Source organism: Rissa tridactyla, chromosome 1 (genome assembly GCF_028500815.1).
Source record: "Rissa tridactyla isolate bRisTri1 chromosome 1, bRisTri1.patW.cur.20221130, whole genome shotgun sequence".
Taxonomy (NCBI): Eukaryota; Metazoa; Chordata; class Aves; order Charadriiformes; family Laridae; genus Rissa; species Rissa tridactyla.
The window spans coordinates 96643888-96660377 of record NC_071466.1 but is presented as its reverse complement, the minus strand read 5'-3'; the positions used below and the strand labels follow the sequence as shown (position 1 = coordinate 96660377).

The 16490-nt window shown below is 35.1% G+C and overlaps 1 protein-coding gene across 7 annotated transcripts in view; it reads left to right on the top strand.

Annotated features, from left to right (window-relative positions):
- The window catches only part of CASK (calcium/calmodulin dependent serine protein kinase), a 225486-nt gene that overhangs the window by 192101 nt on the left and 16895 nt on the right, over positions 1-16490 (top strand). For 4 of the 7 annotated variants that reach the window (XM_054189177.1, XM_054189176.1, XM_054189175.1 and 1 more), the window contains 5 exons: positions 807-875; positions 6293-6361; positions 7698-7733; positions 10554-10750; positions 12027-12142. In XM_054189177.1, the coding sequence (XP_054045152.1) occupies positions 807-875; positions 6293-6361; positions 7698-7733; positions 10554-10750; positions 12027-12142 (487 nt within the window). The remainder of the gene's footprint in view (positions 1-806; positions 876-6292; positions 6362-7697; positions 7734-10553; positions 10751-12026; positions 12143-16490) is intronic. The other 3 variants (XM_054189173.1, XM_054189172.1, XM_054189174.1) reach the window with 3 other exon arrangements.

Here is a 16490-nt window from a genome sequence, read left to right as displayed (position 1 = left end):
CACTAATCCTTTTACTGTGTCCAGAACCATATAGACAAGCTTAAGTGAGTCCAGACAAATAGCATTTTTTTGGCTCACAATAAGCCAGCCAAAGAGAGAAAGGGGAAAAACTCTAAGATCACTTGAAATGATCTACTTACCTTTCTGCCCAGATCGAGTCCTGCACTTGTCAGCCATGTGGTGGCACTTATATTCAAACTGTCATTTAAGAAAATATGACTAAGCAAATATGTTTCCACAATCTGCTGCTATTCTGCAGTTACTACTTGTCATGAATATTCCTATACTATAGTAAATGCAAACTAGCAGACCCTGCATTCTGTTCTGGTGAAAGACTATTTCTTACATTTCTACCTTTAGTACAGTAACATGCAGCTTTCCAGAAACTGAATATGCTTTTGCTAACAAGTACGATGAAAGAGAAGAAAATATCACTTTAGTATCAATGTCTCTGTGGATCACAAGAGTGTATCTACAAAGAAAAGATTGACATGGAAGAAACCTACACAACTCTGCATGTCTCACCTTAAAATACACCTTAAAATACACTAGGTTCTAGGCATTCGAAAACTGGTCAGGCAAATAAACTGATAATCTATGTTTACCTTTTAGATTAATGAGAGACTATTTAAATGTTTGTTTATAAGTGAAATGACAAATTAGCCATACCATGTTAGCTTTTCTGAATATTTATTTTAGGAAAACATATTGCTGCTCTCGAACTATGATGCTTTACTTCCAAGCATTAGTGATTTGGAGATTTTATCTTCAGTGTCTTAGTCTTTAAAGTGCTTCTCTTTTTGCAGAGGGAAATGCGTGGAAGTATCACCTTTAAGATTGTGCCAAGTTATCGCACGCAATCTTCATCCTGTGAGGTAATGAATTTAACGAAACATCCCATTTCTTCCTCAGTCCTGTAACTAACTGCCTGCTGATGGCTGAATGTTACTGCTTTCTGGGAAATTGTTTCTGCCTGTCCTGTTAGATCACGCACACCAATTTTACAACAAAGATAACGGAACACGAGTAGGTCCCACCTACCTACTCAGCCCTGCCTTCATATTCATCTCATCAGCACCTTAACTAACTCTTTACAGCCTATTAAAAAAAACAAAAAAAAACAATAGGAAAGGGGATCCTCAACTCATGCATTTAGGAAGCCCCTTCAAAAAAATTTACAATTTAAACTCATTCTCCAGGAAGTCTGTTAAAGTTCCGAAGCTGAGGAACAATCCTCCTTTTTTTTAGGCATTAAACATTATTTTACTGCTTTGGGCTGTTAAGGGTTAATTGGAGAATCTGTTTCTGTATAACCCTGTTGAGGTAAATTTGTGATGGTTGTCTGTAACAGTTACATGTGGCTTAATACTGTGTTTCCATGAAAAATTGGTATTTGTCATTACAGAAGAAAGCAGATTTGGAGATAGTTCTTGTTGAACTAGAAACTTGGTGTTATGGTTTTTGTACACCAACATTTAATTCCCTTCTGCTTACAAAGTTATGTTCCAGATTGCAACTGAAGGGAATTAAATTCTAGAAAATGACTACTTGAGAGGTACTGTTCCAATTTAAGCATACAGATGGCATATGCGCTATGTAGATGATGCCAGTCTTTCTGTGCCACATGCTTAACTGCGCAAACAGTTCCCAAATTAGAATTCCAAGAGTGAAATCACAATCCCTGTTCAAGTCAAGCACCTTACCTTAATTAGAGCTGTGATTTCACCCTAATTGTTTTCGTATCTCAGCAGATGCTAGAACATGCAGAAACTGCTGTTGTGATTGTCAGAACAATCTGTTTGAAGGGAAAATAATTACTGCTTTTTGGTCGCCTTCTGTACTTTTAATAGAAGTCAACAAGAACTAAAAGGTTTTAGAGGTAGAAGGTTTGACAATTTTCACCTACGAGGCTGATTTTCTTAAACGGTATAAATATGAAAGCAAGAGTTTTTCTTTAAATGTAAAGGCTTTAAAAAAAATTAAAATAGAAATTCTAGACTGTGCTGACCAACTGGTGAAATGATACACCTGCTACAGAGATGACTATTTGGAGAAAATAATTCAGCATACAGCTTTAAATTAATATCACTAGGTGTCATTTCAGTAGTAGCAGTTCATCTCTTTTCTTTAGCTTTGTGTCTTAGATTCTTCATGACTATTTATTTCACAGAAGAGGGGGAAATGGACTCTCACCTTCCTTTGGAAAAAACAGCAAAACTAGGGAAAAAAAAAAGCGTGTTTAATTACAACACTTCATGGCATTTAGTATTCATGTAATCAGAGGTGCCTGAGTCTATTCCACCTGCTCAGTCCCATCTATAACTTTGGCTAGTTTTTCAACTGTTATGAGTGCACACAAAAAGCCAACATCTTTAAATCATCCTATTAAAGCATCACTACTCCTTTGGTTCAGAGAGAATTTCTTTCACATAATTTTTCAGGATTATAATTCAGGTGATGAACCAAATTTTTAAGCATTGATAAAGGCTGAAAATGAATGCTGAATTATATTACTAAGACACAAAAAGCTTCCTTCTAATGCTTTCTAGCAGGGTAAATTCAGAGATATTGCATCTTCATTAATATAATCTTACTAGTTAAGGTATTTTTTGGCAGTATTTCAGATATTTCTATAAATTTATGTTTGGTTCCACTACCTCAGTCATGAACTGGTGCTCACATAGCATAGTTTTACCAGAAGAGGAACATAAAACAGAATCACTAATTGGGTTTTTCTTAAGGCTCCTACCATGATTGCGTCATCGGATTGCAAAATATCTTGTGAATTTTGAATAAGAAAACCTAAATATTAGTGGAATCAGCCTTTTATATGCAATCTGTCTATATGTCTTTATAATACAAAGGTATGGGGGGTGTTTTTGAGGGGAACCTATTTTTTAAATAACAAATTTGCATCTCACTTGCCATATTTTTCTTCTTTTGTGGGCATTTAAAAGAAGCGTTGTGGTGATGTTTTCTAAATATTACACCACTTTTGCAAATTTAGGGAAGACTTGTCCCTGTAGTATGTAATGGTAGTTCAGTGTCACTAGGCAGTTTCCAAAATCTCAACTGGATAATTTCAAGGTTTTTAGGGATTTGTGGCTTTTACTGCACCTATGCCTTCCATTCAGTTACCAGGCTTTCTATTTCTTGGAGTAGACTTTGCATGAAAATATAATACCTATGAATTCCCTTGTATAAAAATTTGATCAGCTGATCTACTGTGAGATGACCTGCTTAGCCATTGGTGTGGTAAATGGCCTGAGTTAATCTGAAATCTAGATAACACAGTGTCCAGGATGCTGTGTTTACTGTTGGTTCAGATACCCAGAAAATTACAGACTTACATAAATAAGAACTTCAGTAATTATTGCAACACATTCTTCATATGGCCGATGACTGCATATGCTGTTTATACATTTCAGCTAGTACTTTATCCAACTGAGTAAATATTTTGCTCTAGCTACACTTCCATTCTTAATTTCATACTGACAAAACACCCTGAGTAACTTTTTATAGTGTCAGATACGTGAGAATGATAATGGAAGTACTTTTTTCTTTTTTTTTCTTTTTTTTACAAATAACTTTCCTTATAAATGTCTTTTATGTTTCACATTATCTCTCTGAAACACTTAGTTGTTTCATTAAGAAGAAAAGCCTTTATATATATGAGATTTTAAAAATCTGCTGGTAATCATCATGGATTTTTTTCCTTTAGCCTTGCAATGTTTCTGTTAGTGCTCAGCCTATAATACTATTTACAGTCTTAAACCTTTCTGCATTTTTATTAAAAATACTTCCAGAAAGGTTCCTTGAGCAAGACTGAAATTGAAATGTATTCACAGGTTTTTGGAAAGTCTTTCTCCTTTTTTTTTTTCTTTTATTTTTTTTGTGGATCTGGCAACAGTGCCGTTAATCTAACTGTTGTCATCAGTGTCTAATTTGATCAGGCCACATCTAGTAGACATAATTGACTTCTGCTATAGAACTGCATCACAATGCGTTGATTTATCATTCATGGTCCACACCTAAGAACAAGGAATCAACAGGAAACTAGTTTTGGCATCATTTGGAAATAATTGTGATTGTTTCCTCTAAGGCTTCAGCTGCGGTGCTTGAACTGAAGAGCAAGGATCCAAAAGAGTGCCGTTCTGTTATTTCACTAGGGGCTAAACGAGATTGGGAAGACTAGATAGTCAAGTTATACTGAAATATGATGATAACACTTCTGCATTACTCAGAATCATTGGATCCTCCAAGTGTTTTTCTGCTCTTATTCTCAGGAGAAGTAGGGCTTGTTCTGATTTACTGGAGAAACAAACTCACAACGAAAGATGAAGTTTTTTTCAGACCAGTTCTAAGCAATCCTAGCATTCTACAAGGATCTCTCTACTCATTGATTTGACTGATTAGACTGTGAATAATTGCAGGTTTTTTTCTCTTAATTTTTGAGTCTGGTATTTTTTTGAAAGACCGACCCAGGTCCTTGGGAAATTCGGAATCTAAATGCCTTTGAAATTGTGTCTGAATTGCCTAATTATTTAAAAATTGTACATATGCCTCTTGACTAGCTTGATAGATTAATTTCTTACAGTTAGTACTGAAATCACCTGTAGCACTGAAAAGTGTGTATTTTCCTCAGTATGTTCTGGTGAACATTTGCTTTGAGTAATATGCTGTCTTCTGTTGGGAATTGTTGGAGGAATACAAATCAAAACACTGTCACTATCAAACAAAGAAAATTTCTTTCAAAGGCAGAAGAGCCTTCAAGAGAGCCTGGAAATAGTGGCATTCTCCAAGTTACTCCAAAACTTGTTTTTCTCTAAATAACTTGGGTGCTTGCAACACTTTCCAAAGCTTTCCCTTGCTAAACCATCAATGACCATGATCATAATAAACTAGGTTTAAAAAAAAAAAAAGGAAAATGAATTTTTCACCTCTTCTTGAAAATGAGAAATTTGCAGAGACAGAATTGCAGAGCAACCAGAAAATCTTTTTATAAAAGAAGGAAGTCACTGCTTTTTTAGGAGAGAAGTATCTCCTAGCTGCTATTTGATAAAGATGATGCTGCTAATCCTGTACACACACAAAAAAAATGAATTACAGTTCCTTTAGGCTTTTCTTTTTCTTTTTTTTTCAGTAATGAATAACTTTATTTGGTCTCATTTGAACATTTTGAACTTCTTATGCTGGAGTGATTTTTGTAAAAAGAATTAGAGATTATTTGCCCCAGTTGCAAATAACTGTGGGAGCCAAATGACCATTGTATTATTATGCATGTAGCAGAAGCATACAGACCTACATACTTGGAACCACAATGATTTTATAGCCATAATAATGTCAGGTCTGTCCTCAACTGTGTTAAAAGCATGTAGATAGCTATATATGGAAGTTTCTACGAAATCATATATAATGAGTCCACAAAAAAGTGCAGAAGTTCTAAATGAGTTTGTTACACATCAAGGATACAGGCAGCAAGAGTAATAAAGTATTGCCTGTCATTTTAACTTTTCTTCATGTTTTTCAGTAGCTATGAATGCCATCACGTAATTAGTATAAGTTAGAGAATATTAGTAGAGGACCTCTACCTGCTTAATGTTGTTGCATGAACAGTTTATCTCCAATTCTTGTTTCTGATTTGTTCACAAAGGGCACACAGGGATAACTGTGTTTTCTTGGAAAACCCATTCAGCCCTTTTTTCTGCTATCCTTGACTTTATGTAAAATCACCAGACATTCCTAAATTCACCTTTGACATGGAATATTATATTGCAAAATTCCTTTGGTAGGAATTTTTTTTTTATGTATAAGTGAATTATTTTATTTCCTGAAGAAGTATCTAAATTATCTGACCTTACGCAATTAAGTACTATACAGTCAAAATGGCATGTGAAAAAGACTGCTCTACAAGTGACGTTCTTGCCTCTGCAAGACCCGGTCAGAAATTCCTATTGTCCTTTCTGTAGAATTCCCCGGTACACACCCCACGTCTGCTGTCTGCTCACCGAAGTGTAGGACCACACTGGTAGCCTGAGTTAAGAGAGGTGGCTTATATAGGCTTATAAGGCAACGTAAAAATAGTTATTACCTAGGATATATCAAAATGTCAAACCTGAATCTTAAACTATGGAAAAACTTTTCAGATTTGTGGAGTTTATCGTGTGGAAACTTTCACAGAGGAAGCAGCTAAGCAAATGGTTCTAAGGCTGTGGATGTAACTGTTCTTTTAAATATATCTGTGTTCCTGTGATAGTGTTGTGTTGTTAATGAACCTTGTGTCTTATTTCAGAGAGATTCCCCCTCTACATCCAGACAGTCCCCAGCTAATGGTCATAGCAGCACTAACAATTCTGTTTCGGTAAGATTTCCAGTTCCACACAGAGAAAGTGTGAAAGTTTTGTTGGTGCTCATCTGCCATTACTGTTATACTTATTGTGTGGTCAGTGGAAAATTTTGTCCTGCTGATAGAACCAAGGTCGTTACATATGTAACTCCCCATTTTCTTTTTTAAGGGTTTTTTTCCAACGTATTCTCATTAAAAGCCATATAGTGAATTAAATGTTAATAACTGTAATGTGACACTTCAGTCATCCTTAAATCATCGTTAGCAGTTTCCTCAAAACTAAGCAAAGGTTTAAAGTGGAAGTTTTATTTCCATCCTGAACTTTGGAAGCAGTGTTTGAAGAAAGAATAACTGTGCAGTTGGTATTTCAAGACATTTTAGACTCTTAAGTTCTGTGTTTTGAGAGACCTCTGGAACGTGTACTGGTTTCCGCTATCTGAGTTAACGAATTGGTGTGCCCTCTGCTGTTGTGGTACGTGCACATACTTTGTGAAATATGAGCCTTGCCTGGATATGAAAAGCAAAAGGAAGTGGCTTTAAACTGCACTACAAACCAAGCTATTATCATCACATCTTTAACACAAAGTACTTCTGTTTCGTATGTATTCAGGTAGAAAGGTGCTGTTGATCTCCTGTTTTGCTAAAGTATATTAATGTCAAAATTTGTGTTGTTTATCATTTGTCATTGTTTGGACCAATGTAGTAACTGTACATACAAGTTTCTTCAGTGAGAATGCTGCCAATATCATGAGTTCATGGGACTAGCTAAAAAAAACAACCCAAAACTGAGTAATTACTCCTTTAAAAAAAAGCTACAACTTAGAAATTATTTGCCACAAGGTAAAGTGCTTATTAATACAATGAAAAATAATTGTGAAAGAAAAATTTAAGAAATTTTTGTGCATTTAATTGAATTTGTAACACGATCAGTAGTTACAATCTTTTTCCTCAGCACAATTAATCACATATACATTTTTAATAATAATTTTTAATATTTATAATAGTCATCCTTCTCTTAAAAACAAGACTGAGTATTAAGTGGAAAAGGCATTCACATAAAGAGCCTCTTTCACTTGACGGTGCTTTTGTGTTGAAGATGCTGAGTTATTTATTAAAAAGCACATTCTCTATCTGCTTAAACTTTTTACCTGCTTTCTTCAGCTTGCTGCTAAACAGCCTGGGTTTGATTTTTCTTTAAGAAAAAAATATTTCTAAACATGGGTCAATGCGTTATACTTTTGTCTGACTTACCATTTTACTGTAATGTTGTATGAATCACTAACACATGGTGTTGTATACCCTTAAAAAGTAAAATGAAAATTTCTTCTCCTGGGTTGACTTTATTCTGCAGGACTTGCCATCGACCACACAACCAAAAGGACGACAGGTGAATAGATATCCTCCATGGGAATGTTTGTAAACTTAGCTTCTAGTGAACATCCCTGCTTATTGTTTTCCCCCTCATATTCTGTGTGTGCTGGACTAAAACATTTAAGCTTGGAAAATTTGTTCCATTTTTTTCATTTTTCTTTTTAACTCATTTGTTTGTGGCTAATTCAAAATAGCATTTTTTTCATGTGTCCGTATGTGTGAGAGTTAAAAAATCATTGTAAATTTAACTGGAAATGTTGTTTTAGTTCAGAATGCATTAATAGACTTACTGTTGTGCAGTGACCAGTGCAGATTTTCATCTTAGAGGAAAGCTCAAATTTATATTTTAGCTGAAGTAGAGACTAGTACAGCAAGCGTCTAATACTCTACTCTAAAACATTGTACTGACAAAGATTCTAAAGCTTGAGTTAGCCTATAACTAATTATTAACATTAAGAAAGCTCTTTAATGAAAAACATTAAGGACAGTTTCTAGTAAGAGTTAATAAGTCTGAAGATAGCCTCTGACATTTTCAGTCCTAAGGCCCAGATTCAGTAACCTGCCTTAACTTTGTTACCTTGACAGTAGTAGATGTCGTCATGGTCCAAAGAAAGATCTTCCCTTTCCAGAAAATTCCAAGAAAGCACTTAGGGGCTCAGCAAAGGATTCCCTGTGATTCCCTTTGCAGTTCTAAGAATTTATTTTTTTTACTGCAGCCTCCAAATCAACACATAGCATCAAGTGATTTCTGATTCAGCTTCAGTAACTGCTCCATTTATATACAGCCCTTCCAGAATCTGCATATGAATCTTAACTGTGGACTCAACCTCTTACTCTACCAAGGTTTTTAATAATAACTCTTGCAATTCCATTCAAAAGAGTCAATGGACTCCATGTTGTGTTGCCTTTGACAATCTTTTTATACTACTGTCTGGTTAAGTTGGCTGGAATACCTGTTACGAGGATGGATTGCTCTCACTTCTTTTCCCATTTTTAAAGCTTACAGCTATATGGTTCTTTCAACTTTCTGCTGTGTTCTGAAGTTTCCAGCTGCCTGAATGTAGTCCTGGAAGGGCTCAATGAAAGACCTTCCAAACTGTTGTGATAGGTTTTGGTTTTCCTCTCATAAGGTATTTTTCTCAGGAGAAGAGAGTTTGTTCAAGGCAATATCAGAAGATTGGTGCTCCTCGTACTCGCACCATTTATAGTCACCTGTTTTTTTCAAGAGTCTTTTTCCATTGAACCGGTATATTTTTCTGGTAGCTTGTCATCCTTGAAGACAGTAAGGGCTTGAATAACAGATACGTTGCTATCTGTAAGGAAGTCTGTAATGTTCCATGAACAGCCAATATATGGTGGATAATGGCTCAAACTGGAGCAGGGACTTGAAAAACAAGGAGGTTTCTAGATGCCAAAAATACTGCTCCTTTTTCTAGACGTATGTTAGATAACGTTGAGGGGAAATAAGGGATTGGTTCAACACTGATTACTTCATAGAAAACCAGTTACTAAATAAGCATAGTTGGTTTCAAAATATCCTATTTTTCCGGTGATTAAAGAAGTTGAGTTGCTTGTCTAAACTCACACACTCAATGCACAGCAGAACAAGGGTCAGATTTAGTATATTAAAATTTGCATTCTATATTGGTATTACCATTTGATGCTCTCACTGTAAACAGATAAAAATGCATCAGGTACAAGACAGTAGTGATTAGCCATTTTAAGCTAATTTATTCACATGTTGGGTTGAAGATTGGATTACTATAGAAAGGAACTTTTTAAAATTTTCATGAATAGTGCTAATACTACATAATTACAGCTATTCTTGGAGCAGAATTTGAGCAAAGTTGAGAAGTATTTGTTACAGTTGAAGGATATTGCTTTGTAATGTAATTTATTTTTTCTTAAATCTATAGTCAATTTTTAGTAAGAAAATCAGCAGTAGAATATACATGGCTGTCTGAGATGCTATAGGGTGATGCTTGAGGTTCATAAACTGTAGAAATTACCCATCTTGGACGTGACATATAATTACAGTTTTAAGATCCTTAGATGCACCAAGGCTGTAATTAGCAATCAAAACTGGAGATAACTTTTATTTTACTTTTCTAGAGTTGAGACCTCACTAACACACAAAGCAAGGATTGGTGTATTATTTTAAATTGTGAAGTCAGAATCTGAATTCTTTCTGTTAATGTTCCTTAGAGAATAACTTACTCAAATCATTAGTTTTCACTTACGCGGAAGTAGACTTTTACTGAAAAACCCATGCAGAGAATTCCCAGAATCCTCCCAAGTAACTATGTGCGATAGCTGCAACAGAAGAATTCCTATTTAATCTTAAAAAAAAAAAAAAAAGGTACTAAATTTTCATTCTAAATACTGAAGATTAGCAAGGTAGCTGAAGTTCTTTGTATTGTCCAATAAAATTTCCTGTCATAGAAATTTTTAAAACATATCATGGGACTTCAGTTCAAAAATACAGTACAGATCAAGTTGTAAGCTGCTGGCGTTTAGTCTGTAATGGTTCGTGATAGTTAATACTGATTTGAGGGACTCTATCGTTTATTACATGTGTTCATTTTTGCTGTTTAGGTTTTACAGTACATGTAAAAGACACGACTTTCAAAATAACATCATATGTCTCTGTTGTTTGTTGGGGGGTGGGTTTCTGTTTCATTTTCAACTATCACTTATGCTTTTGCCATTCTGTTTCTTCCTTTGCTTGTTGCAAACAGTATGTGTAGCTACATGCATAGATCAAACTTTCACCTGTTACTCTTGCTACTGTACCAGTAATAATATCGCAGTGTCTTTTATAAATTCTTTTTTATAGATATATGTAAGAGCACAATTTGAATATGATCCAGCAAAGGATGACCTCATTCCTTGCAAAGAAGCTGGCATCAGATTCCGAGTTGGTGATATTATCCAAATCATTAGCAAAGATGATCACAACTGGTGGCAGGGTAAACTTGAGAACTCCAAAAATGGTACTGCGGGTCTTATTCCTTCTCCTGAACTTCAAGAATGGTATGACTTAAGTTTTCTATAAAAATGAATTTAGCTTTACTTTTATTTCTGTCTTTCATGCTTTTCGTTGTTGTATAGCTAGTGTTTGTATATTTTTTTCCTTTTTCGAAAAAAAGTCTATAATTACCTCAGTTTGCATGGCATTGATTTTTTTTTTCTTGTATATGCATAGCAGTAAGGGTTGCACGCAATATCATATGTGTGGTTACATTAGAAAAATGAACACCTGTGTTAGTAAACATCATTTGTTCTTTCTGATATGCTGTAGGAAACTAGGTTTGAAGGCTACATGCAAATTGTTTATGTAAGGGGGATAAATTAATTCCTCTTTCAGTTTCTAAACACTGTTTTCATTAGTACTGCTTATATGAAAGTGCTGCAGAAATAAGATGTTAGCAAGACGTCAAGCACAAAGGTCATTGATGGACTTTTGGGGTTTTCTCTTTTTCCTTTTTGATGTGAAAGCCAAGAAGTAGAAAGAAATCATAGTGAAAAGATTTCTGAATGACAGATTCAATGAACAGCAATGGCACCGAGTACTGCAAAAGCAATGCAGAGCTCTTGCAGAAGTTGTTTAGCAAATATTTTAAATGTATCAGCACAAACTGTGGGAAGCAAGTCCTGGGCCATGAATGTTATGGCCATAACTCAGGAAAGTTTATCAATATGGATAATCCAGCCAAACATATTTCATACAAGATTTGCTACCTAAAAGAATTAGAGTGCTGTGATGGGTTTAACAGCAGCTGTGCCACCTGGACTGGCTAAGGGAGATGTTGCTAGAAGAGAAACAGAGGTAGACAAGACATTTCATTCCATCTCAAGGGCTCCTTTGCAAGCCTTGACATAAGGGAGACACTGGTATACGTTGCAACAGGAACACTTGCAATACTTCATCCTAAAGATCCACCTCAGAATAGTTCCACAGCACAGCACAACTTGCTGTGAAGTAATTTAGACCATAGTGGTCTTTTCGGACCTCATGCTTTTCCAGTCTAATCTGCTGCAAAGTGGTCTACAGCCATTTTAGTAGCTACCCTTCCTCCCATGCTTGATTTGTGGGTTTTATTGATCTACCACTAAGCAAATATTCTTTATATCAAAATATCTCTGTACATAACTGCTGTCAAGTCATTAAAAAAAAAGATTTTAGAAAGTTTTACTAAACTCTTGTACTATTAAAAAGTCTTGTTTTTCTAATTCATTCTGTGTGGCTTTTTAAAAATACGTTGACTACAACAACAAAAAAAAAATCTTTTTCTCCTCCATATACCAGGCGAGTTGCTTGTATTGCCATGGAGAAGACCAAACAGGAGCAACAGGCCAGCTGTACTTGGTTTGGAAAGAAAAAAAAGCAGTACAAAGACAAATATTTGGCAAAGCACAATGCAGGTATGGAAAAAAAAAAAAGCAAGTATCTTTAACAGGTTAAATTTTTTACAATCTAAACCTTGCCATTCAGCTAGCTCTGTTACATAAACCTAATGAGTTACTTAGGAAAATATAAGTAAAATTCTAATTATGCCAACATTACTCTGCTTGTTCTTTGCTACTTAAACATATACCTTAATCAGTGAGAGACAAGCTGCAACAAAATAATTGCCTCATAATAGGTCCTAATACAGACTTACATTGTTTTGGGTTTTATATTTAAAGGAGCACTAGAAACCAACAGGATATGAATTTTGCAATCTACATAACTGTACTGTGCTCTACAGAAGACTTCATTAGCATCCTTGTTAATTTGTGTTGATAGTTATAGACTATATATGTGAAAACATCATGAAAGGGCATTTTTCTTGAAGCGTTACGTCTGGAAGTGGAATAAGGGCCATTGTGTAGTCAGTGTGTTATTTACAGTTACTAAATAGAACAAACGGTGGAAGTTCATCCTCCTTGCACTGATTTCTGCCTGAATCCTAAATTTGGGGGTTTTATTTAGACTGCTGAAAAATTGAATTGTTTTAGAAAATTTTGAAAGTAGAAGTGTAGAGTTAAGAGATCCTTGCTCAGGAATATTCATTAGTTCTAGTAGTAAAGAAGGAAGACCCCTTCATTCATGAGCGGAATTTAGTTCTTTTCTTCTTTTAATATAAAATATTCAATGTGTTAAAACTGCTTCCATTGCTTTTGCATTGATATCACATACTGTGATGATAAGTATGTTGTTGTGATCTCTTGGGAGGCTTGCAGAGATTTTTATTAGAATTAAAAGACATACCTGTCCAAACAGTGCAGTGAAAGTATTTTATATATTGCATTAATTTCTGCGTTTTTTCAGTTGCGTTCTTGAACGCACCAATTAAACAATATAAATCTGTATTTTCACATTTCTCCTTACCTGTACAATCCGCATGCAGTATCAGAGCTCATAATTTATAGAATCACAGAATGGTTAGAGTTGGAAGGGACCTTAGAGATCATCTGGTCCCAACCCCCCTGCCCTGGGCAGGGACACCTCCCACTAGACCAGGCTGCTCAAAGCCCCATCCAGCCTGGCCTTGAACACTTCCAGGGATGGGGCATCCACAGTTTCTCTGGGCGACTATCAGTACAACATAATATCACTACTACATAATATCAGTACTACAGAATTTATATTCACTTAAAAGTCGTTTGAAAATAAAATCTAAGGAAGTCAAAGAACAGTAATTGTCAGTTATACTCCTTAATTCAACGTCACATTTATGACGTTCACAGTTAAATACAAAATTACTTGTTACCCTGAAAACCCTTTTGGATTGTCTCTAAATATTTAATTATGAGACAAGTAGAGACTGAAAACTTTAAATTGCTTGCTTCCTTTTGGTGGTTTGACATTCTGGTTGTTTTAATGTTTCCACTCCATTGCAGTAGCACTAGACCATGTTTTACTAATTATGACCTTAACAAAAAGTGTTGAGAATAAACTGGATTTTATGACCTAAATCTTTGACAATACTGGTTTTAAAGTTTTATCAGTTGCTCCCAGCATACATTCCCACAGCATTGCTACTCCCTTCAGTTGTGCCACTATAACTTTGCATGGCCATGCTGTTAACTGCACTAACTGAAGAACAACCCAACAAAAAAACATGGATTCTTTTTCTTTAGGGCAGATATATTTCTTAATACAGTTCACAGTGCAGCTATATAGCGAATAACGTCAGTGTGACTACGCGTGGCATGCTACAAAGAAATAAAGGAAAGGAGAAGGAGCAGGCAATACCTTAGGACCAAAACTAGCTCAAAGACTTTGTATCAATTAAATCCCTTAATGGAAGGCAATCTAGACTTTCCTATCTTGAGGTAGGAGGGACGTTTTGGAGAAGGTTGACAGCACTTTGAGTTGTGCAGTTTGTCTGCCTTAGTGCTTGCCACTCTCAGTGCTGCTAGTCACGTTACATCAGAGCACAGTACTTGCCAAAAATTAGAAACACGAACATTAAAAATTATCATTATGATCCATAAAAGAAACTGTTCTTTTCAGAATACCATCTGACACTTCCCCTTCCCTCTAAGAAGTCAATGAAAGTGCAGATTGCAATCAAGATTTCTCCTAGAAATGTTTATTGATCTTAGTGTCCTTGAGGTATTAAAGGTGACACCGGTAATATTCCAGAGAATGATGTAAAATGTAGGATATAAAGAGGTTCACTGAAATGCTATGGTGCTCACATGAGTTTAACTAAGGAGGTACTGAGTTTACCTTCTCTGAACCCCTCTATCACATCTGGCATTGTTAGTCAGAAATATGCCAACACTGGCTTTTGCAAGCTTTCAGTGTATCTGTCTCAGAATAAAAACCAGATCTTTTCTTCTGTTGGATCCAAAATAAGTATAATTAATTTGGAACTGGGAAGTCTAATCCAGATGTCAAAATGTTGCTCTTACAATAAAGTAGAATTTACTTCTCTTATATCTTATTATAAAATTCAATAAATTGCTTAGCAGCAGGTAATCTATTTGGACTTCCTTGTTATTTTTGTCTTAGGGATGACTGAATTGGGGTGCTGAGAAATGACCTAGTAAAATACTTCATAGTCAACTAAGATTTGTGTGGCTAGCTAATGATTTGAGAGCTAAGATTTTGGTGTTGATACATTGGGATATTACTGGAACTAGGACTGAAATTATTCTGCAAATCAGACATAGTTTATGAAATATTTCAGTTAGTTGTTGTAATTAAAAGCAAATCTATTCTCCTTTACAAGAAAAATACAATTCCACTTTTCTTTCCTCCATACTTGATATTAGAGTACTGTGTCCTGCAGGAGACAATTTCATGATCATACATCTTATCACTGTAAAGTCAGTTTTAAAACAAAGCCCACAGAATTAGGCCATCATTATTAGGTTGACTGACATTTTTATAAATGCTCTAGAGATATACTGCAGTGATATCTAGATATATTTTTTATTTATTTTACTGAAATGTTATTGCAGGACTTCATAAAAGAACCCTCTTTAGAACATACTAGAACTAAGTTTCATATTATGCGTAATGTGGAAAATTGCCAAGCTTTTATAAAATATGTTTATCATTTCTTAATGTGATTTATTTGCCTTGTGTTTAGACTATTGCATGGTAAAGTTTATTTTGTGCATATACTTTTTATTTTACTAATATATTACAAGCCATATCTCAATGACCCCTGTACATTTTTCATGCTGTCTTACTCCCAATGGCCTCTGTGCATGTAAGTAACCTGTCAAGTGACAATGCCTCTTTATTTGCTTCTTACTGTTTCCTTTCAAGATCTCCTTTTCTTTATTAGCTAGTAACACAGAAGCATTAAAGTTCAGTCTTTAAATGTGCCCTGTATTCCTCCTATCTTGTGTATATAAAAAAATAATCGTTTTTCTTTTGCGTTTGAAAACCCTACAATCATTAGCTAAATCCATGTAGACTGAGACACATCATCTCCATGCTGCTAGTTTGTGATGAAGGCATTAATATGTATCATCTCTGTTGTTTGATCCTGTTGTTTGTATCTAACATAATGTGGTTTTGTTCAAAAAGAAAATAAAGGATTGATTTTTAATATTTTTTTTTTTAAATGGAAAAAGTTCCTTGCAGGCCTAGATGGTTAGAATGGTAAAACTGATTAACATGATGTAGGTCTTTAACCCTTTCCAATAAGAAGTGAATTATTAATTAGTTTAAATAGTATGAAGTTGCAAAAAGGACAGTAGTAAGAATTCCATGTTTGTGGAACGGAAGACAAGTATTACTAAATTCTTCCTTGTAATATTTGGGGAAAGGTTGAAAGAGATTTTTCTTTAGGATGAAATTCAAAATGCTTCAAATGGACTAGGAAGTTTTCATATCTGTATCTTTTCAAGGTCTCAGAGAGTTGAGGATGTCAATTGACTGATTTATAGTTTGACCAAATTGAAGTAGTTGTACTTTTTCTCTAGGGTAAAAAGACTGTCGTTGAATTGAAAAATCTACCCTATAAAAGGAAATAAATTAAATCCTTTGCTGCTTTAACTGGGACTTTAGTACAAAGAGCACATGCTTGCTGGTAGGCTCCGTACTCTTAATGTTCTTAGTGGCTGGGAGCTTATGGAGCAAGCAAACTAAAGCTTCTGACACTGCCTGCTTTCCTAAGTGGGTTTGGATAGGGGGAGAGGGATATATCCAAACTGATCCTAAAAGACCCCCTCCTTGGATGGGATATCGTTGAGGTGAATACATCAGCTTAGGACTTGGAAACATTCGAAGATCCCATGCTTTAGATGCAGTCTCTCCTCCCTT